The 27,712-nt window shown below is 34.9% G+C and overlaps 1 protein-coding gene across 1 annotated transcript; it reads left to right on the top strand.

Annotated features, from left to right (window-relative positions):
- Positions 1-10,943: 10,943 nt before the first annotated feature.
- Positions 10,944-12,257, top strand: LOC145672522 (uncharacterized protein F54H12.2-like). The gene has a single exon (XM_081741684.1). It carries the CDS (start codon positions 10,944-10,946, stop codon positions 12,255-12,257), a length of 1,314 nt encoding a protein of 437 aa, XP_081597810.1.
- The last annotated feature ends 15,455 nt before the right edge of the window (positions 12,258-27,712 follow it).

Below are 27,712 nucleotides of genomic sequence, written 5' to 3'. Positions count from 1 at the left end.
ATTTGGGAAGGAGAACGAATCACAAACTCAAACTGATGATGATGATGATGAAGAAAGAGGAAATTTCGTGGAAGCAGAAAGCTTGTAAGTAAACGTCACAGAAAATTGTAAAACTTTAGTTTTTTCAGAATATAGTGTATTCTTTGAGAAGGAACTAAAAATATTAAAATATTTGTAAAAACTGAGTTCATTGAAAAAAAATTCTACAGGAATTTTGTATCTTTCTTTCTTTAAGAGTTTTATGGGGGGAAGTGAAGATAAATTTACGTTTTCTGTTGTAATGTCATCACTTTATTTTGAAAAGTAACTGTAAGAAAAATTGAAAATCATTTACTTTTAACAGTAATAATGAAACTTAAACTCAGTTTATTTAAGAAAGTATAGTCACATTATGGTGAAATAGAACTAGAAATTTTCCCTTATTATATGTTAAGCATTGTATCTCTTTTATCTATTGATAGGTCCTTTGAGGAAGCATTGAAGAAAGGTCCACAAGCTTCAACGTCTGCTTCATGGGAGTTTTCGTTAACACAGGCATTTGGGAAGGAGAACGAATCACAAACTCAAACTGATGATGATGATGAAGAAAGAGGAAATTTCGTGGAAGCAGAAAGCTTGTAAGTAAACGTCATAGAAATTGTAAAACTTTAGTTTTTCAAGATAATAGTATATTCTTTGAGAAGGAACTAAAAATATTAAAATATTTGTAAAAACTGAGTTCATTGAAGAAGAAAAAAAATCCTACAGGAATTTTGTATCTTTCTTTAAGATTTTAAGGGGGGGGGGTGAAGATAAATTTACGTTTTCTGTTGTAATGTCATCACTTTATTTTGAAAAGTAACTAAGAAAAATTGAAAATCATTTACTTTTAACAGTAATAATGAAACTTAAACTCAGTTTATTTAAGAAAGTATAGTCACATTATGCTGAAATAGAACTAGAAATTTTCCCTTATTATATGTTAAGCATTGTATCTCTTTTATTTATTGATAGGTCCTTTGAGGAAGCATTGAAGAAAGGTCCACAAGCTTCAACGTCTGCTTCATGGGAGTTTTCGTTAACACAGGCATTTGGGAAGGAGAACGAATCACAAACTCAAACTGATGATGATGATGAAGAAAGAGGAAATTTCTTGGAAGCAGAAAGCTTGTAAGTAAACGTCATAGAAATTGAGGGGGGGGGTAATAAGCTATATTGTTAGAAAGTAAAATGAGTATATTGAAGCATAAAATTTTTATAGGAATTGTAAAGTATTATTTCTTTAAGACTTTTAATGCAGAGGAAGGGGAAATAAACTTTACGTTTTTTTTCTCATAATGTAATCATTTTTTGAAAAATAACTAAGAAAAATTGAAAAGCATCTACTTTTAAAGTAATACAAAACAATTAATCTCAGGTTTTTGAAAAAGTATTAAGGATTTTAGTTTATTCCTTACTACATGTTAAGCATTGTATCTCTTTTTCTGTATAGGTACTTAGAAGGATGGGTATACAAGTATATGAGTATAGGTCTTAGAAGGATGACCATAGCTGAGCATATTAGTTATCATTAGCGTTACTTTTATTTTCATTTTTATACTTTGTCTGATTTTTTGCGTTTTACAGTTGCTTCTTACGTCATACTTTTTGTATTTTATTATTATTAATAATAATATTTATTGTTGTTGTTTATCTTATTACTAAATAATGAATTTTCTTGTAGGAATTTGTTACATGGAGATGAGGAAGTATTTTTTTCGAGAGAAGTGGAGGATAACTTAGAAGGACGTCAGGCAGAAAACGAGGACGAAAGGCGTGAACATGAGGCAGGTAACACATTGGATGCAATATTACAGGGTTTTATGTTGGGTGTTTATCACATTCCCATGTTACTCATTACAATTTATGAGAGATTTGTGGAGCTATTTCTTGGGGGAGTTCGACCAACGCTTCCATATGGTGCATTTATAAATGAAGTTAAACATCATTGGAGACAAATCTTAGATCGCTGTACAAGAGTGGGGGATCTTTTAGTGCACTTTGAGTTGGGGCTTTTCGACAGTGACAATGCACGACTTGCAGCATATGAAAAGTTTACTGAAGTGTTTCGTCAAGATGATGCAGTTAGGAATGATAGAAATTTTCAACGGAGGCTAGCTGCATTTCTTGACGAAACACTTCCGTTTCATGAGCAACCCGTACGACATCACAATCGTCAGGGTGGGCAGGGTCAAGGAAATGCAGATCCGTTTGAAGTAATATTCGAAGAGGAGAGAAGATTTCATCGATATCGTACTGCTGGGCATATCACTACCTTGAGACTGAACCCCGAATTTCAGGTTGATGACCCCGAACGAATGGTACGAAACCTTGTAGATTATGTATTGAATAATGTTTTAAATAATGTAGATCTTGATGCAAGGGTAGGCATAATGGTTTATAACAATCTTCCTGATTCTACCCCAATCTACGTTCCCTTTCGCCAGAAGCGAAATGTTAATTCAGATGTTGTTTTTCAACATATTCAAAATGTGTTGAACAGTAATGAGCAGTTTTTTTTCGGCCCTAACATTACATTCAAAATTTATGTAGTTAGTCCACGTAGGGGAACTGGAAGACGTGTCGCACGTACTGACCGACTGGCAGAAGGGAACGAAAGGGACATTAATCGTAAGAATAATAAACTAGTTTGTAAGATTAGAAATAAGGATACTCTGTGTCTTGCACGTGCAATAGTTGTGGCCCAAACTATTGTAAGTGCAAGTACATGTGAAGAGAAGAGAAAGATGATACGAAACGAAGAATATCAGCGAGCTGCAGCTGAAAAATTGTGTGAGGACGCTGATGTTGATTTGTCAGTGAACGGAGGAACACTGGATGATGCTGAAAAATTTCAAGAGCATTTTGGCACATCATATCAGATAGTCGTGTACGAAGAAGATGAAGAAAAGAACGGAGTGATGAACGTTGCTTATAAAGGAAATCAGTATTCTCCTCAGAAACTGTTTCTCTTTTACAACGATCATCACTACGACGTGATTCGTAATATTAAGGGGTTTCTTCAAAAAAGTTATTTTTGTGGGTATTGCGTTATGGGATATAATTATTTTAAAAATCACACATGTAAAGTCCAGTGTTCTTCTTGTGAGAAATCACATCTTGTAGACAAGGATGAGGATGTAGCGCTTAAATTTTGTAATGAATGTCACAGGCATTTTCAGGGTCAAGGTTGTTTTGATAGACACAAACAAAGTTCTTCTCGCTCCAAATCCATTTGTGAACAGGTTAAGCAGTGTAAACATTGCTTGAAAATAATTGACTATAGACGTCGAAAATCTGTTCACACGTGCTCCGAAAAGTTTTGCACACTCTGTAATAAGTTTGTAGAGGAAAATCACCAATGCTACATTCAAAAAGAAAAAGCAGCTAAAGTAAAGAAATATCTGTACATTGCCTATGATGTTGAAACCATGTTAAAAGATACAGACGACCCTAACATTAAAGAACATGAAGTAAACCTTTGTATAGCCATGCAGCGGTGTCATGCATGCATAGGCAATGCGGATTTGGAGCATTGTAAAACCTGTGGCGTTCGAACTCACATTTTTCCCTCTATTACAGAGTTTGTGAGATATGCGCTAAAGCCGCGCCCTGCGTTCGCAAAGGAGATCTTTTTAAGTCATAACGGAGCACGATATGATAACCTCTTCGTTTTACGTCATCTTCTCATAGAATGTAAGATAACACCAAAGGTAATTCTCCAAGGTAATAAGCTCATTGAAATGAACATCGGGGGTAGGAAAATTTTCAGGGACACGTTTAATTACATGCCCCTCAAATTGGCAGATTTGCCGAAATCTTTGGGCTTGAATACAGAATTATTACGGAAGGGTGATTTCCCATATTTAATGAATACCAGTGAGCATCAAAATTACGTTGGGGAAATGCCTCCTTTACATTTCTATGACCCTGATAGTAGAATGGAGAAGGATCGGGAAGAATTGTTGAAATGGCATGCACAGTGCGTACAAGATGAAGTAATTTTTGATTTTCAAAAAGAACTTTTAGAATATTGTAAAAATGATGTCTTAATTCTTATTTCGGCCATTGAAAAATTTTCGGAACTAATTGAAAACGTAAGCAATGTGCAGCCATTTCTCTCATGTCCTACGCTTGCATCGTTAGCGAGTAAAATATTTCGAAGCGAATATTTGCATGAAAACCAGTTGGGAATTATTCCACCCTATGGTTTTCGTCATCAAGATAAACAAAGTGTAGTTGCTCTTCAGTGGTTGCTTTGGTTAGAAAAAACCACTGGAAAGCAAATACAACATGCTGGTAACGGAAATGAAAGAAAAATTGCTGGTATTAAAGTGGATGGTTTTCAGCCTTCCACAAAAACAGTGTTTTCCTTTCATGGCTGTTACTGGCATGGTCACGTCAGTTGTGTTAATAAAGAAAAAAATGCAGTTTTAAATAAAGACACAGGGGAAACATTAGCGCAAAGATATGAGCGCACGATAGGAGTAACAAGACGTTTACAAAGTTTAGGTTATACTGTTGTGGAGAAATGGGAATGTGAATTTCGTAATGATGTACGAAGAAACTCGTCATTGGCTGCGTTCATTCGCAATGAATGTTCGAGTTTAGTGGATCCTCTTATTCCTAGGGATGCATATCGAGGTGGACGTGTAGAAGGATTTCGTCTATTCTACGATGTGAATACTAATGGAAACGAGGATACACACGTACGTTATTACGATTTTACATCATTGTATCCCCACCAGATGAAAAGCAAACCGCTACCTATCGGACATCCAAAGATATACCTAAGAGATTTTCCACCCATTGATAAAATAAACGGTCTTATCAAATGTTCCGTGCTGCCGCCGCGTCGATTATACCTGCCGGTCTTGCCTTGTAGCGCTAACGAAAAACTCATGTTTGGTTTGTGTCGTACATGCATGGAGGAACAAAGTCAAGAAGAGTGTTCCCACACAAAAGACGAAAGACTCCTGCATGGAACATGGGTGAGTGAAGAGCTTAAGTTAGCGTTGGAAAAGGGGTATCTTATAGAAAAAATATATGAAGTGTGGGATTTTCAAATGGCCAAGTATGTGCCTAATGAGTCACATGGTGTATTTGAAAACTATGTGAACAGCTTCTTAAAAATAAAACAAGAAAGCAGCGGGTACCCCTCAGACTGTGTCACTGACATTGATAAAGAAAGATATAGAGCTGCTTATAAGGAGCATGAAAATATCGAATTAGATGCGAACAAGATAGAATATAATCCGGGTTTAAGGTTTATATGTAAACTGCTCCTTAACAGTCTGTATGGCAAGTTTGCTCAAAGAACAGATATGCTAGAAACTGTCTTTGTGCAAAAGGTTGAAGAGTATAATAAATACATGTTCGGGCCGCAGTATGAAATTCATTCTCTTCTTCCTCTAGGAGACATTATGTGCATAACTTATCGTAATTTGGAAAATTACGATAAACCAAATCGCACGTCAAATGTTGTCCTGGCAGCGTTCATTACGGCACATGCGAGAATTGACTTGTACAAGGCCATGGAACAAGTTGGAGAAGGCCGTTTACTTTATTGTGATACAGATAGTGTTCATTTTGTGTGTAAAAATGGTGAAACTCCCTGTTTATCTACAGGTGCGTACCTCGGGGACTTGACTAATGAAATTCCTGAAGGTTGGGTAATCGACTCGTTTATTTGTCTTGGCTCTAAGAATTATTGCTATCGACAGAGAAATGTTTCAAGTGGGGAAACTAAAGTTATTGCTAAAATTAGGGGAATTACGTTGAATTTTCGTAATAAACAAATTATAAATTATGAACACTTTAAAACCATGGTCTTAGGGCAGATAGATAAACGAGTATTACACAACCCAAGGAAAATCATGAGAAAACGGGGTTATAAGATAGTGTCTGCTCCTCAGGATACACGTCATCAATTGGTGTTTAATAAGCGAAGACGAATTGATGATGATGATGATGATAATCAATTTAATTCTCTCCCCTTCGGATATGTCTTCACCAACTAATACATAAACGTATATCACGCTTATAAATTTTTAGTATCACACAAGCATTTAAAGGTGAATAATATTTCTAAAAAATATTAGTATGAGTTTGAGATTTATTCATCCAGCAACAATTTTGGTCTCTGGACCAACACGAGCTGGAAAGACAGTATTTGTGGATCGACTTTTAAAACATAAAAATGACTTATTTTCCACAAACTTTCGAAGTATTACTTGGTGTTATGGATCTGTATTACCACAGTTAAAATCGAACACATCAATTATTCAGTTTATGGAAGGATTACCAGACATGCAAGTTTTTCATCCACCTTCACCAGGCCTCATAATTGTAGATGATTTAATGACTGAAAACGGACAAGTTGTTGTAGATTTATTTACAAAATATTCGCATCATAAAAATCTTACTGTTATTTACATTGTACAAAATCTTTTTCATAAAGGTCGATATATGAGGGATATATCATTAAATAGCCATTATATTATTTGTTTCAAAAACCCACGCGATAAACTTCAAATTCAATATTTCGCTCGTCAAATTATGCCCAAATGTGCAAGTGATGTTGTAAAGTCTTTTGAAGACGCAACAAGAGACCCTCATTCGTATTTACTTTTTGATATGACACAATCTACACCAGATGCTTTGCGTCTGCGCACAAACATCTTTCCAGGGGAAAATATGATCGTTTATGCTCCCAGTAAAGAATGCATGAAATCGTTCGAGTTGCGTTAGTTCACAAAATGAATTGCTTGAAGAAACATGTAACAACGTTACGTGCTCTTAGTAAGTCACGTGGGAAACGATGCAAAGATATTTTAAATTCTGCTCCACTTGGCGCTATACGAGCTATTGCACAATGTGCCGCGAACACATTACGAGGTAATGTTCCTATTTCACCATTACAAAAAGCCAGACTCAAAAGGCATAAAAGTATTTTGCGTAAATTAGCCGCCAAGCGCGTATCACTTCGGAGAAAACGAAAACTTTTGGTACAAACAGGAAAGGGACTACTGCCGTTACTTCTTGCTCCGATTATTAGTGGTCTAGCGGGAACTATTTTCTCACGATGAGTAAGCTGCAAAAAATGATTCTTGTCCCTGAAGGATTAGCTTCTCAAATGCATGCATCAGTTGAAAAATCTGAAAAACAACAATCAAAACTGGACGAAGAAATGAGACACATCCTTCAGCGTTCCGATATAGATGATAAAGAAAAATGGAAGTTATATCAACAGGCTTTACATGCATATCTCCAATTTATTTCTCATACTAGCGATCCCGTTTATCTTCCGATTATATCCAACAATAATGATAAAGAAACGAAAGAAAAAGAAGAAGAAGAAAATCAAACACTTGCAAATAGTAGCATCGATGAAATAATCGAATCCGTGCCAAAAACTTTTCAAAAGCGCGCTGAACTTCTGTTACGAAAACTTTTGGAATTTTCTAAAATTTCTTGGAATAAACACGGAATTGTTAGTATTGATGGTAAACCCATTGAAAAATCAAATATTGTTGACTTGATTAATGATGTAGTTCGTCCGCGTAAAAGAAAGCGCAATCCGGTTGGTATGTCTCAGTTTATGAATATTCTTCATGAAATCAACATTCCTCAGGAATATCTCGGTCATTCATTTGTACCACACTCAAAGTCGAGGAAACAGAAAAGACAGAAATCACCAATATCTAGTTTTATTACAAAATGGGAAAACGTGTAGGAAAAAAGAAATTACGTGAAATTTATTATTCCCCAAAACATCCAGCAGGACTATCGGGCATAGAAAAGCTCTATAAAGCTAGTAATAAAAAGTATTCACGATATGATGTTAAGAAATGGTTACAAAGTCAAGATGTGTATACTTTGCATCGGCCTGCACGTAAAACGTATCCCCGAAAACAGTACTTTGCTACTACTTACAATGAAACTTGGCAAATGGATCTTGCAGACATGCAAGCAGTGGCAAAATTTAATAACAGTTTCAGATACATTCTTTGTGCTATTGATATTTTCAGTCGATATGCTCATTGTATTCCCATAAAAAATAAATCAGGTGAAACCGTGAGTAAAGCAATAACACAAATATTTAAATCGTCTGTATACAAATACCCACCTGTTTATTGCCAAACTGATAAAGGAAAAGAATTTTATAACTCTCACGTACGTGATATATTCAAACGTTTTCAGGTAAAACACTATAGTGTACATTCCGAATTGAAAGCTGCTATATGCGAACGATTCTTGAGGACGTTGAAAGAAAAAATTTATAAACACTTTACCGCGAATCAAACTTATAAATACATTAACGTTTTACCAGACATTGTCCATGCATATAATCATACGTATCACCGCAGTATTCGTTTACGACCTGTAGATGTAAATGAAGACACACTCCTTCAAGTTTGGAGGACATTGTATGAACATAATGCAAATAAAAAAGATAAAGTAAAAACATCTTTACAAGTAGGCGACTGGGTCCGTATTAGTAAATATAAACACAAACTTGAAAAAGGATATCTTCCTAAATGGTCGTATGAAATATTTGTAATTACGAAACGAATTCCGTCTAATCCTGTTACATTTCGTCTTCGTGATTTAAACGGGGAAGATATCGAGGGTATTTTCTATAAAGAAGAGCTTCAAAAAGTAGTTTCGTCATCCAATCGAACCTTTCTCATTGAAAAAATTCTTAATAAAAGGGGTTCAATGTTATATGTGAAATGGTTAGGTTATCCCTCCTCTTTTAATTCCTGGATAAAAGAATCAGATATTCAATTCAAAGCATAGTATAAGTTTAGCCGTCTTACAATATGGATACTCATCCAGAGTTTTATATCACACTTCCTTCTAATTCAAGCATGAATATATTTCAGAATAATACCGTTGCCAGTTACACAACGAAATTAAACGAAGCTCTTCAATTAGAAGGTGCATGGGAAGTATGTTTAACAGAATTACATATTGTTTGGAGCTTTTATAACATCATTCCCGGTGATAATAGGATTATAACAAATATTTACAATAAACGTACAAGTGAAAGCAACAAGCGCGAATATACGGTTCCGTTCGGATATTATTCTAGTATTTTTCATGTACTTGCTAATATAGAATCTCTACCAAATTTATTTCAAGTTAACAGATCTAATAATTCCCTTTACGTTCAAGGAATGATCGGTCCTGATCAAAATATAAAAATATCATTAGCACCTAATTTAGCTCCTGTATTTGGCTATACTAAAGACATTCCAGAAAGTTATACATCCATACACCTAAATCCGGGGAACAATAATGACTCGTCTTCTTCGACACACCACAGAATTACTAAATTACAAGCACCATATCCGTGTAATTTAGACTTTCATATTCCTCGTGAAATTAATGTATGCATAGATATTGTAAAACACCAGTCCCCATTCGGTGGGTTATTAAGAAAAGTAAGTGTTGTTGATTATGAATATGGCCGTATGAAATCATTTATATTTTACCCACGACAATATATCAAAGTTGAGAAACGGTATTTTGATACTATACACGTAGATTTAAAGGATGAACAGGGCAAAATTTTACCATTTGAATTTGGAGTTTCAAGTCTTACACTTCATTTTCGAAAATTTTTATCACAATGATTATTGAAGGAAATGATAATAGCTTTTACGTTACACTGTCATCAAATGCTTCTTTAAATGTTTTCCCAGATAATTCTCCTTCTCATTTTATAAACAAATTAGAAACTGAACTTAATTTATCAAAATCTACCGTTTCAAATGAACGCTGGGTTGTTGCTTTAGCCGAAATTCATTTTCCAAACACGTGTTATAACGTACTGAAGGGACAAAATATAATTCAAATATCAGTATCAGAACCTGAGAGTAAAATTACGAGTAAGAAAATTAGAATTGCACCGGGCTACTATCCTACGATACAAAGTTTAATAGAAAAAATTAACAGTCTCACCAATTTATTTAATATTCAATTGGATGCTACAAAAAATTCCATTCATATCACTTATAATTCTTCATTAAAGGAAATAAAATTTTCACCCATTTTAAGTTTACAATTAGGACTGGAACCTAATAAAAATGCAGTCAAACAAACATATGGTACAAAGTATCCACATCTTGACATTGGTTACCCACAACAAATTTCTATTTATACTAATATTATAGAACATCAAATCGTTGGTGATACGAAAGCTCCATTATTACGAATTGCCGGTATTACTAATTTACAGTATGGTCGAAATCAAACTATTACATTTAATCCGCTGCATTATCTTCAATTAGCAAAATTCAATTTTAATACAATTGAAATCATTTTAAGGGATCACGCAGGTCAAAAATTACCATTTCAGTACGGGACAGTGACGGTGAAACTACATTTCCTGAAAGTATAATAATAATAATAATAATAATGGCAAGAAAGCAACGTCTTCAATTTTATGGTATGGGAGAACTACCCTACTTTCGGGGACCTATTTACCAACGCGGACATGGTCTCGGCAGCTTTTTTAGTGGGCTTTTTCGTTCAGTCGTTCCTTTACTTAAACAAGGTGCAAAAACTCTTGGTAAACAAGCTTTACAAACTGGCATGCAAGTAGTTGGAGATGTCATGAATCAAACACCTTTACAAGAATCTCTTCGTTCTCGATTACGTGAAGCAGGAGAAAATTTGCAAACTAAAGCAGAAAATAAAATTCAACAACTTATTAGTGGGCGCGGGAAAAGAGTTCGTTCACGTAATCAACAAAAGAAAACTAGAAAGCGTAAAATATCTATAAATTTCGGACCTCCACTAACTCCTCCTCAGTTGAAGAAGCGGAAGCTTACCAAGAAGACGACGAACAAGAAAAAAAAGACTACGAACAAGAAAAAAAAGAGGAAGATCAGTGATATTTTTCAAGTGTAAAAAATATGGCTTTTCTACATCCTAATAGTCATGCTTGTTGTGATTCTGCATTAGATCTTGAAAGTGTACCTCCTACTGAAACAAGTATAGAAGATTCTACAATCGTTGAGTACCGACCTGTGTCAACACTTAGAGATGATGGCCCCATTGAATTTTTTATCCCTGGTGATGGTGGAAATTACATCGATCCTGCTCACATTTACTTATATGTTTTGTGTGAAATTACAAAACCGGATAATACTAAACTTACCCAAACAACTGACACTGTGGCTCCATTAAATAATTTTCTACATTCCATGTTTCAACAAGTCGATGTATCCTTAAATAATACTCTTGTGACTGCTGCTGCAGGAGGATTTTATCCTTATCGTGCATATATAGAAACTCTCTTAAATTATACTAAAGAAGCTAAGTCAACACACCTAAGTAGTGCTTTATGGTATGAAGATACTCCTGGTAAATTTAATAATTGTGATGATGAAAACAAAGGGTTTACGAAACGACTTTCTTTCGCTGCAGGAAGTGCTACATTTGACATGTATGGAAAGCTCCACTCAGATATTATGTCCCAATCAAGGCTTTTGATAAACAAGGTTGGAATCAGAGTCAAATTACATAGAAGTAAGGATTCATTTTGCTTAATGGCACCTGCTACAATGTCGTGCAAAGTACATTTACTTGATGTGACATTATTTGTCCGACATGTTACTATTACTGCGTCAGTTGGTCTTTATCATAACCGAGTGCTACAATCATCTACATTAAAGTATCCCATCACTCGAGTTGAAACGAAAACTCATACTATACCTCAAAATGTGACTTCGTATAATCTTGACAATATTTTTATAGGTAAACTTCCCAAAAGAGTGGTCTTTGCATTTGTCTCCAATGATGCTTATAATGGAAAACTTGAACTTAATCCATTTTATTTTCAAACGTTTAATGTTAATAAACTTCAGCTACTTGCAGGATCAAAAAGTATTCCAATAACACCATTAACCCCCGATTTTCAAAATAATTTGTACATTAAATGCTATTATTCACTATTTTCTGGAACAGGAACATTCTATCAAAATACAGGAAATAATATATCACGAGAAGACTATAAAAATGGTTATACCTTATATGCATTTAACCTTTCCCCTAACATTAACCAAAATAATGGAAGTTGGGACTTGGTTCATGAGTCATCACTTACTCTTAAAATTGGATTTTCTTCTGCTTTAACGTCATCTATCACGTGCATTATCTACGCGGAATTTGATTCGCTAATACAAATTAACGGTAATAGAGATGTATTTACTGATTACACACATTAATCAGTATTTCAGTTACTGTCAACGGCTTCACAAGCAATATGATACGTCTAATTATTGATTTTCTTCCTTTTCGTGATAGTGATGGGATTCTTATGCCCAAAGAACTAGCTGTTCTAAACCCTGATTGTACTTGTGTTCAATCTTGGATATTTAATGCACCATATGCTTGGAGTGAACTAGATCCCTATGTTCAAGATGAAAATATGTGGTACACACGTAATATCCACGGTCTCTCATGGGATGAAGGGGATGTGGACTATAAATTACTCACTTCTATTGTAAAAAAGTATACAAATATTGCATCCATTGTGTTTTCCTATGGCCCCGAAAAGTCAAAATTTCTTTCTTCCTTATTAAGTCGGGAAGTTATTAATTTGCAAGATTACGGGTGCCCTAAACCATCTGTACTTGCTCATCTTCCTATTACATCTTGCATGCATAGTTATCATAACTTGGCAAAAATAAGTTGTGCTGTTCGTAATGTACATGCATTTTCAAGATTTATAAAGCATCTCGACTATATATCTCTACCATTTTCTATCTGTTCACCCACGGAATCTACTGATGAATGTGATCGTGCTTCTACTGCCGCTACTGCTGCTGCTGCTGATAGTGATACTAGTGATGTGCCTCAGTATTTTACTAAATGTTTTGTAAATAAATACTATTCACAGACAAGCAATGGATAATTTTGAGTTACTGCATTGTATTCTACGAGATAAGTTAATGGCTTCGGAATATGTTGGAAGTTTCCCCAATGATAAACTTCCTACGTTTGTTCATTTTCCTGCTGGTATAATAGTTAACAAAGACAATAGTGATGGACCTGGTTATCATTGGACTGCTATACACATTAATGAATGTGGTTTTGGTATCTATTTTGATTCTCTTGGAAATCAACCCAGTGAAAATGTAAAATATTTTATGAATAAAAACTGTATATCATGGACTAGAAACTTTTGTGCCATTCAACACTCAAGATCTGCATTATGTGGTTTATTTTGTATTTTATTTCTTTTTTATATGTCAAGACGTTTTTCATTTTCTTTATTTCTAAACCTGTTTTCAAATGTACACTTGGAAAAGAATGATCAAACTTTGTTACGTATAATAACATTTTTAAATTTGTTACCTTTACCAAAATTATACCACTTTCAAAATTTGTCATTAACTTCAAAGATGTAAATATCATATTATATATATGTACTGATTTCTGTAAATTCATATATATTTTTTTTTACCAATAAATGTATTTTTTCTGTAAATTGTAACAAACTCTTTCTTATTATTTCTCATTTCTACCACATATATATATTAACAAATAAAATGATCTCTCTCTTAAATAATAATAAAAAAAAATCTTTTTTAAGAGATCATTTTATTTTTAGGTAATGAGGGTGTATATATATTTCTTTTATTAAGAAATAAAATATCAACGAAATATTTTTTTTTATTTTTTATTCGTGAAATAAATTCAATACATACTTTTACAAATGCCATTATACTTGCATATTATACTCGTAAATACATCTACAAATGTTAGGATTTTCATTTACAATTCTGACATTATTCTTTCAATAATGCTTTCCACACAAATACAATTGATCTCCCACTTAATCATATTCGTATAAGGATCACAATCATCGTCATCATCGTCTTTTGTTTCTTCATTGCCTACACTAGATACAACCTTTCTTAGCACAGATTTCAGTCTTTTTTCATCTTTTTTCATTAGTCCGATTTTTTCGTCCTTTTTTGCCTTTACAACACTTTTCTCAACAACTTTCTCAAAATGTTCTCTAGCAATTACACTATATCGCTCAGCGTAATTCAGCACTGTATCCACACACTTTCTCATTCTTAGAATTGATCCCCATGTCCAATCAGTTAACACCAACAAAAACTTATCAAAACTGTCTCTTGGACTAAAGTAAATTGACCTTTTCCCAAATGACTTTCCAAACTGAACAGCATACTCACTTAGTCTTATTGCTGTTGGCTCCTCCTCGTAAACATCATCTTTTTCCACACATGTCAAATAAGCAGTAATACGATCTTCATGGGCCATAAACACTTCCCAATCATCTTTTGACAAACTAACACCAAAAACACCATTTTCACTAACCTTCATAAGTCTTACTATGGCTTCAAAGTTTCGCTCTGGATCAAGTCCTACAACCATATGCTTAAAAGCTGATTTACATAACATATACGTAGTCTCACGAATATGCTGATGCTTTTTCTCAACACTATTCTCTTGCGAGTCCGGTTCATTTATCAGCTCCTCCTCCTTGGACGCCTCCTCCTCCTCCTTCTTCTTCTCCTCAGTCTGCTTTCTCACCTTCTCCTGCATATCCATCTTGAACTTTTTCTTCAAGAGTTTTCCATTCTGCTGCTGATGCTGCTCACTCTTACGTTTGATTGGCTTCATCTTCTTACAATGATTGTACACTAACTATGACTGTGTGTACTCTTATGCGTTGACTTTCTGCCTCTCTCTTTAACGTTTACTCCTAATGACCAGTGATGTACTCTAACGCTCAATGGACGACTACAACTTCAACTAACTATATATATAATACATTATCATCTAACATCCTGACGTCAACTGTACTATGAACATGACCTTTGACCTCACGTGACGTCATGCATACATCTACCATCATCTACTATGAAAGTGACCTTTGACCCCCTCCCCCACAACATGACCTTTGGACTGGCACTGCTGCATACTATCTACTCGACTTTAATTTCTATATTTCCACATAAATACGCATCTCAGATGTAAGTGCACACCATATTTTCATTACTTATACACTACTCTATTAAAACATTAGAAATGTCTTCTGTAAATTTTAAAATCTATGGATCTGTATAGTATAACTGCACCGTTAAAAGTCCTTTGTATCATAATAACCATATGCGAAAACGGGCTTTAGAAGAAATAGTGACTGAAATATCTGTTTTTAGTTTTGGAGCCATAATTGCGCTCTTCTCCAGTGATTTGTTTGCTACGTCACGACAAAATGCTACCATGTAAAAGCACAATATACTTTTCATGCCATAGAATATTATACGAGATTTTTGGCAGCACATCTGCTACGAGAAATGCTTTCGTCTAAAACTGGCCTAACACCAAAACTAAGCAGAGTTGACAAGCGAAAATGGTGTTCCACACCAACTTGCGCGGATATCAACATGACAGGACTTTGGGTGTTATAAGAAAGGAAAAATTATATTGGTTAGTTATTTTTAAAAGAAGGAAATTTTTGAATTAAAGAAAATCAAAACGGGGGAATAATTAGCCTGGGAAATTAGGTAGGCCAAGAGGATGCTTCCTTTTTCTTGTATGAATAGAATAAAGGTTTAGATTCACTTCTAAATTTTGTATCATATCATATAGGATTTATCGGTCTGCAATTTTTGCCATGATAACTTCAATTTATACATAAATTAAAATATATTTAATTCTCAAACTCAGGTGGGCAATTGCCCACTTCTTTCCTTGTGTTGGACATAGCCCCTCGAAACAAAATCCTAAATACGCCATTGGTTGTCTTCAACAATGGTATGTTTCTAATTAGGCATCCACAAAGATTCACGTTAAAATTGTTTTATAATAATATAAATAATGACTTCCTCAAAACTATGAAGGTAGAATATCAATTATGTATGACGAAACAATACTCGTATTTGAGCAAAATGATGATAATCTCAATAGCGTTACAGGAATCGTTCATAGAAATCTGACGCATGTCATATATTGTTTAGTTAACAGATGTAACCTTAAGATTACGAAGAAAAATACTCCAGCAATTGAATTCTTTTCTTTACTTACGAAGCATCTTCTCTCAAAAGAAAAATTGGAACACGCGGAAATACGTAGGAACAAACCATGGTTCGAACTAGCAGAGAAGAGAAAACAGGCAAAACTACGTTTGCTACAAAATCCGAATGAAATAACTACACAAAATTTCATACGCATCAGGCGGGAAACTTCCAAAACTTCTAGAGCAAAGAAATGCGATTTTTTGAAAGCTAAAATTAAGGAACTTGAAGATAATAGTAAAAATAGAAACATTCGGGACATGTATAAAGGGATCAACGAATTTAAGAAAGGCTATCAACCTCGTGTTTATATTAAAGAAAGCTGATGGAACAGTTCTCACTGATACAGATAGCATTTTAAATAGACGGAAAGATTTCTTTGACGATTTGCTTAACACGCAGCCAAAAACGAATGTGCGTGGAGAAAGGGAGATACACATCGCAGAACCGTATATTCCAGAACCCAACCGAATAGAAGTAGAAATCGCTATAAAGAAATTAAAGAAACACAAATCTGGCTGAATTAGTTTTACCTGGAGGCGTAAAATTCTGGAACAAGATACACAAACTCATTGTCCTTATCTACAACAAGGAAGAATAGCCACAAGAGTGGAAAGAATCAATCATTGTTCCAATTCACAAGAAATGCGACAAAATTGACTGTAATAATTATCGAGGCATTTCTCTTCTGTCAACATCCTATAAAATCCTTTCAAACAATCTATTAACAAGATTGGCCCCATACGCAGATAAAATTATTGGAGATTATCAGTGCGGATTTAGACGAAATCGATCAACTATTGACCAAATATTTACCATTCGCCAAATACTCGAAAAGAGGTAGGAATACAGTAGCCCGGTACATCAACTATTTATTGATTTTAGAAAGGCTTACGGCTCAGTTAGGAGATAGACATTGTACAGCGTTCTTACAGAATTTGGAATACCGAAAAAGCTAATTAGATTAATTAAGGCATGTTTAAATGAATCCCAAAGTTAAGTCTGGGTAGGAAAATTTTTGGCCACGGGCTTTCACGTCGAAAATGGCCTGAAACAAGAAGATGCGTTGTTGACATTATTATTCAACTTTGCCCTGGAATACGCTATAAGGAAAATCAAAGATAGCATCCAGGGCCTAGAGTTGAATGGTGTTCACCAGGTTATGCGTACGCTGATGATGTAAATTTAATAGGGGATGATATGAGAACAATAGAAAGAAAGCAGAGAAAACTAAATACATGGAAGTGCGTCGGGACCCTAACACGGCAAATTATGAATGCGTTAAAATATTAAATAATAATAATTTTGATAAAGTGGATACTTTCAAAAATCTAGGTTCAATATTAACAGACGAAAATCATATTTACGAAGAAATTAAATATCGACTAGAAACAGGGAATTGTGTTATTCAGTTCAAAATCTCTTGTTGTCGCGAATTCTGTCGAGGAATTTGAAGCTTAAAATATATAAAACGATAAGCATGCCTGTTGTTCTGTATGGTTTCGAAACATGGTAGCTTACTCTGAGGGAAGAAAGACTGAAAGTATTTAAGATCAAAATCCTCAGACGAATATTCGGATCCAAGAGGAACGGGATTGACTAAAACTCCATAACGAGGAACTACATAAATTATACGGCTTAACAAACATTGTTAGGGTCATCAAGTCTAGGAGTCTAGGTGGGCAGGACATATAGCCAGGATGGAAGAAAGTAGAAACGCTTTCAAACTGTTAGCGGTAAGAGCAATCGGAAAACAACCATTAGGAAAACGTAAGCGCAGATGGGAGGGCAATATTAAGATGGATCTCTCGCAGAGATTGGAATACAAAGTAGAAACTGGATCCACTTCGCTAAGGATAGAAGTCAGTGGAGAGCTTTTGTGAACGCGGCATTGAACCTCCTGGTTCCACAGAGTTAGTTAGCTTACGAAGCATGAGTAGATGCCTAGGCTGATAATATAAACAGATGAAATGTGCATTTACTGAAAAGATGGGTTCTACTGACATCGGGTAGTCTATATACTCTTTGTGTTCTAGGGCCTAGGGGAGAGGAGAGATAAGATTTCACATCAGGTTACGTCACACACAGTCGCACACCTTCATTTTCATTAAAAATGTAAAAACCAAGAGAAACCAATTTCATCTCACTTTCCTTTGTGGCAGTCGGGCACAAATCATCACACTTATCTGCAAAAAGCACTTTTCAAATCGGATTATTGGGAGAGCCTCCAGTTCCAATGTTGGGGGGGACATGTCTCCCCTTTTCCCCGAATTTGTGCACGTATCTACAGCTGAGACAACTTTCCAGCATGAGAAGAGGGGTATATCCTCCTCTGGCATTTATTGCAATTTGTGCCTAAGTAGCGGAAGTGGAATTAATACATATTGATGAGACTACTAAACGCACTACAGCACGAAGTTCAGTTTGAAATACTACAGAATACGGTTCTTTTTAAAGAAATGGAAAAGCCAAGGGAAATCAATTTCATCTCATATTCCTTTGTGGCAGTGGGACACAAATCATCACACTTATCCCATAAAGCACTTTTCAAGTCAGATTATTGGGGGACATGTCCCCCTCGTCCCCCCGGGATTTGCGCCAGTGCCAGTTGATTCTATATGAAAATCACACATTCCGATAGGCATACGTATCCCCCTTACTGCTCTTACTTAGCCACCTGAATTGTTCATCTCTTTCCCATTCCGATACGTAATATTGGAAATAATTCCCTTTCTTTCTTGATGAACCACCACTCATATTAAGCAACACAACATAAAAACTAACAACATAAACAACATAACACTGCACATTAATGTCTAAATTTACGCGTAGAAAGACAGAACATCCTTGAATTCCAATGGAAAAAATAGTGATTTCTATTTTTCTCTCTCACACACACACATTATATATATATATATATATATATATATATATATATATATATATATATATATATATATATATATATATATATATAGGGTGGTAGGTAACTCCACCGATCAACTTTGGGAGGTGATTCCTTATATGAAATGAAAGAAAAAAGTTCTAATAAACATGGGAGGAAAAACGTCTCCTTTTAGAGTTATGAGCTGCCGAAAATTCACGTTTCGAAACGCCCTGCCTTAGAAACTACAGGACCGGTCCCAAGCGGTTTAAGGAATTACAAAGGAAGTAGTATGCGCTCTATCTAAATATCTATGTTCTACCGTAGTCCGTTATCGGTGAAACGAACTAAAAATGAAGTTGAGGTATAGGTATACTCCTTTAAGTACTAATGGCGCGTTCATTTCGCCGATAACGGAGGATGGTAAAACGTGGATATTTAGATAGATCGTATACTAGTTCCTGTGTAATTCCTTAAACCGCTTGGGATAGGTCCTATAGTTTCTAAGGCAGGGCGTTTCGAAACATGACTTTTCGAATTTTCGGCCTTTCTAACTCAGACCACAATGGCTCAATCATGTTCAGATCTGGTGATTGTGGGACCCAGGGGAGGTTTGATAGCTCCTGGTCATGCTTCTCAAACCATGAATTCACTGTTTTTTATGCATGACAGGGTACCAAATCATCTTGGTAGATGTCATCACTATCAGGGAACAATATTTGGGCCATGGATAGAACCTGGTCCCCCAAAATGGCCTCATACGCCTTAGCATTCATTATTCTATGCAGGGCTATGATGGGACCTCCAGAAAACCACGATATCACTGCCCATACTGTAACCGAACCACCTGCATGCTTTACAGTTGGGAGCAGACAGCAGTTGTCCATACGAAAACACGACCGGTTCTTGGAAACAAGGTGAGGGTCGATTCATCGGAACACATTACGTGTTTCCACTGCTCATGAGTCCACACCTTGTGGTCCTTGCACCGCTGGATACGCCTCTTCGCATTTACTGCTGTGACCAGGGGTTTGCCGATTGCCTCCCTGCCATGAATTTTCATTTTATGATGTTCCTGTCGCACTGTTTTCGATGAAACCGAGTTTTGTAGGCCGGAATTGCGTTGAGACGTAATTTTCATTGCAGTGGTTTTCTTTTTAGCTGCTGCAATCCGTTTTAATGCCCTCCGGTCCCTATCTGACAGAATTGTCTTTCGACCACTGTTGTGCTTTGCAGATTTCGTTTGCCTATGAATTGTGTATGCCCTCGTGACATTGGACACAATGCCTTTCGATACCCATACAATGTTCGCCACTGTTGCCACTGAAGCTCCAACCAGACGGGCAACAACGATCATGCTTCTCTGGAATTGTGTCAGGTCGCTCATTTTACCGTACCACTTTCACACCACGACACTCACAGGTGAACTGGTTACTGCTGACGGAAGAGGAAGGTCCACATGACACATTGAAAACAATAAATGATCGGCAACCGCAACACGTGTTGTACAGTGGAGGGCCAAACTATATACATGTGTGTGTGAGAGAGAGGGAGAGAGAGAGAGACGAAATTCCATGAATGATTTTTTTAGCGACTTTTCACCCAAAATTGGAGTCATTTCATGTGCTCTTTAGCAAATTTTTCTATCAACTTGTTGGCAACACTGATTCTTTTTCTTCGTTTGTGCATTAGAGATCTATCGAGAAGCCTTCATTCACGTGATTAAACATTTTATTGCGGACAACATGAGAACTGTTCACAGGATAAGAGTTAAGAAAGGAAAGAAATGATTTCACCCCTTCCATCTACCTACCGCCCGACTTGCATCAGAATTCTAGAATATCCGGATCCCAATTCAAAAGCTTACTAATTCAAAAGATGACCGTTCGGATCGGGAACCTTCGGATTTTTTGGCAAAATAATAATTCAGCTTACAGTGAAAGAAATAGGAGTTTCCCCGACTTTTCCATCAAACCCAATAATTCAGGTTAGAGACTAAAATAGGGATTTTCCTATTTCACAGAGTAAAATTATATTCAATCTCTGGTTCTTGACTTAGTAATCAGTTCATCAGGGCTCGTTGCTCTTGATTCGGCCCGGGAACTACGGACGGAATAGACACGATTTTTGTATATATATATATATATATATATATATATATATATATATATATATATATATATAGGGTGGTAGGTAACTCCAGCGACAAACTTTGGGAGGTGATTCCTTATATGAAATGAAAGAAAAAAGTTCGGATAAACATAGGTCGAAAAACGTCTCCTTTCAGAGTTATGAACCGCCGAAAATTCGAAAAATTATGTTTCGAAACGCCCTGCCCTAGAAACTATAGGATCTATCACAAGCGGTTTAAGGAATTTCAAAGGAACTAGTATGCGCTCTATCTAAATATTCATGTTATCGGCGAAACGAACTGTAAAAAAGAAGTTGAGGTATAGGAATACTCTTTTAAGTACTAATGGCGCATTCATTTCGCCGATAACGGAGGATGGTAAAACATGGCAACATTTTGTTTAACTCATTCTAATTTTCGTATTTATAATTCTTCTCCTATGAAATTTACTACAAATATATATTTCCCTATTATACACATAGTACCAGTATTAAAAGTACCCTGCAAAATCATTATCAAAGTATATTCTTAGAAGAAGACAGTTATAGATATGCGACAATCATTTTGGACATGAGTGTACATATATATATATATATATATATATATATATATATATATATATATATATATATATATATATATATATATATTTCAACTTCATGATCAATTTCACTTCAATGAAACTAAAAATGAGTTTAGAAGAATGAATAAAAGTAAAAGTCTACAAAAAGCTTACTTCACTTCTACTTACACTTCTACAGATAATCGGCTTACTATTGCTAATATATTATTTATGCCTCTAAGCGGAAGCTCTGCACACTAAAGGACATTAAAGGTTGGAGTTGGCCCCTGAACAGAATATATCAGCAATCAAAGCGAGAATATGAAGATAAATGCTATGTACTTTCTTAGCTTGTCAACACTTGCGCTGATTCAAATAGCCGAGAGGAAAGCAAACGTGTATCTGAACTGATTCGAGCTAATAGTACTTGATTATAGAACAAGTTATTCACAGCACAAAAGTCGCTAGATTTGTGAGTAAGTCGCCAAATTGTCATTGAAAAATCACCAAAGCTGTCGCTAATCGGAAACATTTCCCCAAATTGGCAACACTGAAAAGAATCCTCCGTTGGCACGTATGAAGGAAGATTAAGAGGAGACGTTCCTAATTAACCTAGGATCATGATTCATAGCTCCTTCTTTTCAGAATATAACAACCTTTAAGACGGTACTACTCGCATCTCTCCATCTTGTATATAAAGCGAGTAAATCGGGAAAAACGAAATTTTTAACAGGAAAAATCCCTTTCCCCTCCCGTTTTCTCCATCTGGAGCCGCCTCTGTGTTAACACACACATCATAAAAAATCAGAAAATAGCAACTGGTATGCTGACTGCGTGTACAAAATTCCAGGCTCCTATCTTGAGAAATAATGGCGGGGGAAAATATTTACCAATGTCCTACGCATATTCCCAGAATATTGCACGTCTGCTTATGCAAGGTCTTAGATAGAAATTTCCTGAGACGTCCCTAATTAACCTAGGACCATGGTTCATAGCTCGTTCTCTTCAGAATGGAACACTCTTTCACATCATATTTTTTTAAAAATTTCCCCATCATGTATCAGAGGCGGGGTATTTGAGAGAATATGGAAATTTCCCTGAAAAATCGCATTCCCGCCCATTGTCGCCCCCCTGGACTCCGCCCATGTTAAGGTACAGAGCTGAAAAAATATGGTAAATACTAGGATGTACACTGAATGCTGTACAAAATTTCAATCTTCTAGCTGCAAAAGTAAGCCCGCCAAAAAATAGTGAACTTAGGTGTAACAATATATATATATATATATATATATATATATATATATATATATATATATATATATATATATATTTCCCCTTATGCATCTCAGTTATGACGTCATTACCCCGAGATGCAAAAACCCTCACAAAGCATGTTCTACAATGCTTATATGCTTGAGAAAACACAAAAAACCCGAAGTAGAAAGCTTTATTGGCTCATTTTTAAGTTCAAAAAGAAGACACTGCTCCATGGGAACTATAGTTCCCATATTTTTTTTTTTTTTTTTTAAAAAAAGGGGTTGAACGAAACAGAGTTGGACATTTTTTAAACATATAGGAGTAAAAGTTCTTTCTTCTTTCTTAATCCATTGGAAATGATATAATACTAACTAAAATGGCAGCTTTGGAGCTATGTAGAAAACTTCACTGAAATTGTTTTATGTAATAATTGATTGTGAAAAAAGTAATTAATTAAAAATGTGCAGTTAAACTACGAAAGTAAGAGAAAATAGCACGGACGAACCGAATTGACTCATTCCGTATAATTGATCACAATTATCTTTATTGTCTTTAGTATACCTCATAAAAAGAATTTTTGAAATAAAACTGAAAAGGTCACAATCAGGATAAGAAAACGTCAAAATTGGAAGAGAAGTGCAGATATTAAAAGATAACTAAATACCCAAATGACAGGGCGAAAGAGCGAGAAATCTCGCGTACGTGGCGTTCTACAATAATCATAGTTACCTCATAGCGCCACCACCGTAATCTTCCATTCAGTAGAGCTAGGTAATAATAATAATAATAATAATAATAATAATAATAATAATAATAATAATAATAATAATAATAATAATAATAATGACAATAATAATAATAATAAAGAATTTTATTGTCGTTAAGCTATACATAGCAATAGACAACGTCAAAATCTGATACAATATTGATACGTAAGTATAAGTAAATAATGATCTATAACTAAAATTAATGATGAAATGACATTACAAAATAAATGACATTAAAAATATGTATTTTAAATACTATCTCAAGACGAGATTAAAAAGTACATTACACTTCTATTAAACAATTAATATACTCCTGTAAAGAATAAAAGGGCGTTGCAACTAACCAATTGTATAACTTGCTTTTAAATCTATCTATATGTTCATCTTTTACTTTTGCAGGCAACTTGTTATAAAGTTTTATTCCAAGTGTCTCAACTGTTTAACGATTTGGACAGCCGTTGATATGGGACATTTATGAATTTACTGCTTCCAGTATTATACGAATGGATGTCTTGCCTGAGTTGTAAATTTTGTTGATTACTTTTATATAGAGGAGTACTGTGTAAATGTATAGATTGATTATTGTCATAATTTTAAGATTGATAATCAAAGGCCTGCGATGAGCTAATTTATCTGCGTTTGAAACAACTCTGATGGCATGTTTCTGTATTAAAGGAATGCTATTTACATGATAATTGTTACCCCCCAGGATTATACTCTGAAAAAAAAAGCAAAGTAAGCTGATCTGTCATAGTTATCAGGAACATGATTTTTTAGTTGTTTTAGCAGATATATTACTTTTGAGAGTCTCCCAGAAATACAATTAATATGCTGTTCCCACGATAACATGTCAATATAAATACCTAGAAACTTAACACATGTTGAGTTATTCTCAAGAGGCACTTGTTTTAGATTAAAAGTCATATGTTGAGTTTTGTCCTTGTTAAGTGAGAAACCATTAGCTATTAAACCAAATCACAATCTGATCCCATGTATTTTTAGTTATAGCATTAAGTGTACTAAGATCAGGACTAATATTTAGGGGGGTCGTATCATCAGCATATAAAAAGTAAGGTAGATCATTTATCATTAGTAAAACTAAAAGTGGCTCGAGTACTGAACCTTGGGGTACTCCGTGCTTAACTGATGCAATACCGGATTTATTGTTATTTACAAAAACAATTTGTTTACGGTTTTCTAAGTAAGACTTGAATAATCTAAAACTTAAACCCTTGATACCGTAGTACGCTAATTTTTAAAGGAGAATTGTGTATTCAACACAATCAAAGGCTTTGCTTAAATCACAAAATGTTGCTTGAAAAAAATCATTGTTTTCAAAGCCTCTATTAACCTTCTTTACTAACGAAACGATCGCTCCAACAGGAGATCTACCCTTTACAAAACCAAACTATGAATCACTAATTACGGTATGCTTATAAAGATAATCACATAACTGCATATATATCATAGTTTCAAGAATTTTTGAAAAGACTGGTACCAGAGAAATTGGTCGATAACTAGATGGACTATACGGTATAGACCGTATAGATTTGTGATGCACCATCACAAAATTTTTACGGTTAAATTTATGAGTGCAAATAGAATAGGATTGCCAGAGAATTTAATTTCTACTTGTACACAATATAATAAACAAGTACGTATTTCACGTTTACAACTCTACGTGTGGACGTCTCAAACCCTTACATTTATTATACTACGGTTAAAATGAATGAGTACCATTGAAAGATAGATGCGTAACATTAACTTCTACCGGTGAAGTGTTTGTGCACAAAGTAGGGAATATGAATGTTATGTTTATGAATATGGAGTTACTAATGTGAAACCATAATAATAACTCTATTCAATACAAGTGCACTCTTTTTATGCGAAGTAAATTGTTTCCATATCCTCTGTGCGTACACCCTTCATAGTTCACATGTTGCCTTTCTACAGCAACATCCACGTGCTATAGTGGTCGCTACGAGTCATGAAGCTTGACCTAGATTTACCAATTTCACCATCCAGTAGAAAGAGAGCATGTGTCCCGCTCGTCAACTGCGCCCATGACATTTTGCCAGTGTCGCCTATCGTGGAATACGTAGATCTCCTAAGGGTGCAGTGTTGACGGATTGCCAGTAAGTTTCGTTTTGTTGTTATTCTTGTCGTTATTTTATATTTTTGCTATTATTATTGTTGCCGTTTAATGCGAATAATTGTTAATGTTCGTGTTAAAGTTCCTTAAGTGCTGATCTCCTTTTCGCTCGTTTACCATATCCCCTAAGTTTGGCAATGTTGTTGGTGCACTTATTCTTTTAAACTTTTTCTCAAGTGTGTGTCCGAAAGACAGCTCCAATAATCTATCGAGTTCTTCCGATTTATGACACGTGAGAGAAAGTAGGACTAGTAGTCGTGGTCACTATAGGCGCCTGTTCATGGGGCGCTGACAAACTCCAAGCTAAATTCTGGCAAGGCGGACAAAATCCAAGCGGATAAAATCCAAGGAACAGTATCATGTGCGTGTGAACACCCTAATTAAATTGTATGCTTGTTTCTACCTTCAATTGTTATGTATTCCAAAGTTTTATCTGTAATTCTTCAATTTATTGTAATAACATTTCAGTTACTTTAAAAGAACTGACAATCCAATAAAGCATGTAAGATGAACACAGTGAGTGTGGAGATGAGCTTTAATTACTTATCACCCCCATATGAAAGTGTGTAAAGATATGTATGTATGTACAAATACATTATTTATATGTAATATTTACAGAAGTACGTATTTTCATCTCAATTTTATTATATATAGTACATTTAAGACAATCAGCATATTGTAAAATCATTCATTGTAGTATCTTAATTTCATTCTTATGAGATGGCAAACAGAAGTCGATTTATTTGTTGGTAGTGTTTCATTAATATTTTTTTAAAAAATAATTCTGATATACTGATCAAATTTTCGTAAGAAATGATCAAAATATGAAATATGTACGGTAGTTGTAGAATGCTGAGTTTTTTTGTAGTTCTCGTGCTTCGCGTATATATATTCTAAATAAGTAAAATATAGATGTACCTATCAAGATCAAAATGTGAATATGGTAAAGGTTGAATGCTGATTGTTTTTTTAACCGTTGCCATCCACCATTTATTATGTTTAAATGGTATTGAAGTGTGTTTTTAATAATGTGTGTGAAATAATGTAAAAGTGTTATCTAGAAAATCGAAATGTAAAAATGTGTCTAGACAAACTAAATGAAAATGTGTATGTTATTGATTATTTTGACAAGTATAACTAGCGTAAATACTTTGAGTGTAGAGAAGTAAATTTACTTTTATCTAAATTATCTTTTTAATCTTATTTTTACTTTAATTCTCTATGAATGCAATCAGTGGCGGCGATTGGACGTTAAAAGTGGGGGGGCAAGACATGATCTGAATATTTGTATATCAATGTTAATATACGAATTTCCCTGGTTGAAACTATATACATTAATAGGCCATTTCAGAAAAGTGGGGGGGCAACTGCCCCCCTTTGCCCCCCCTAATCGCCGCCCATGAATGCAATAGAATTAAGTGTACTCTTTTTAAGACTTGGCTGCCAATTGAAAGCATGACAATTGAAGAAAGAAACAAACATGCAATTTAATTAGGGTGTTCACAGGCACGTACCACAGCTACGCACATGACACTGTTCCTTTATTTTACCTGCTTGGATTTTGTCCGCCTTGCCAGAATTTAGTTTGGATTTTGTCCTACACTCCCTGTCCATTGCAATACTATCAATCCTGACTCAGATAAATAGCCTTCGATCGTTTAGTGACAACCTAGCAATTCTTGATTAATATTTCCTGGACAGGTTATTTTTCTTGCAGAAAATTTTTATGGTATTTGGACAGGTGATTATAACAAGGGTTCGCATTAATTTGCACGCCTATTATCAAACTGTACGGAATAATATTGGAGAAGCACTAAAGAAATAAGGATGCAAATTGTCTTAAAGAAAGATTTAGAACACAAGAATTAATTTTT

The sequence above is a fragment of the Thermobia domestica genome, chromosome 16 (genome assembly GCF_964235325.1).
Source record: "Thermobia domestica chromosome 16, izTheDome1.hap1.1, whole genome shotgun sequence".
NCBI classification, from domain to species: domain Eukaryota; kingdom Metazoa; phylum Arthropoda; class Insecta; order Zygentoma; family Lepismatidae; genus Thermobia; species Thermobia domestica.
The sequence above is the reverse complement of the archived record's forward strand: the minus strand, read 5'-3'. Positions and strand labels throughout refer to the sequence as shown.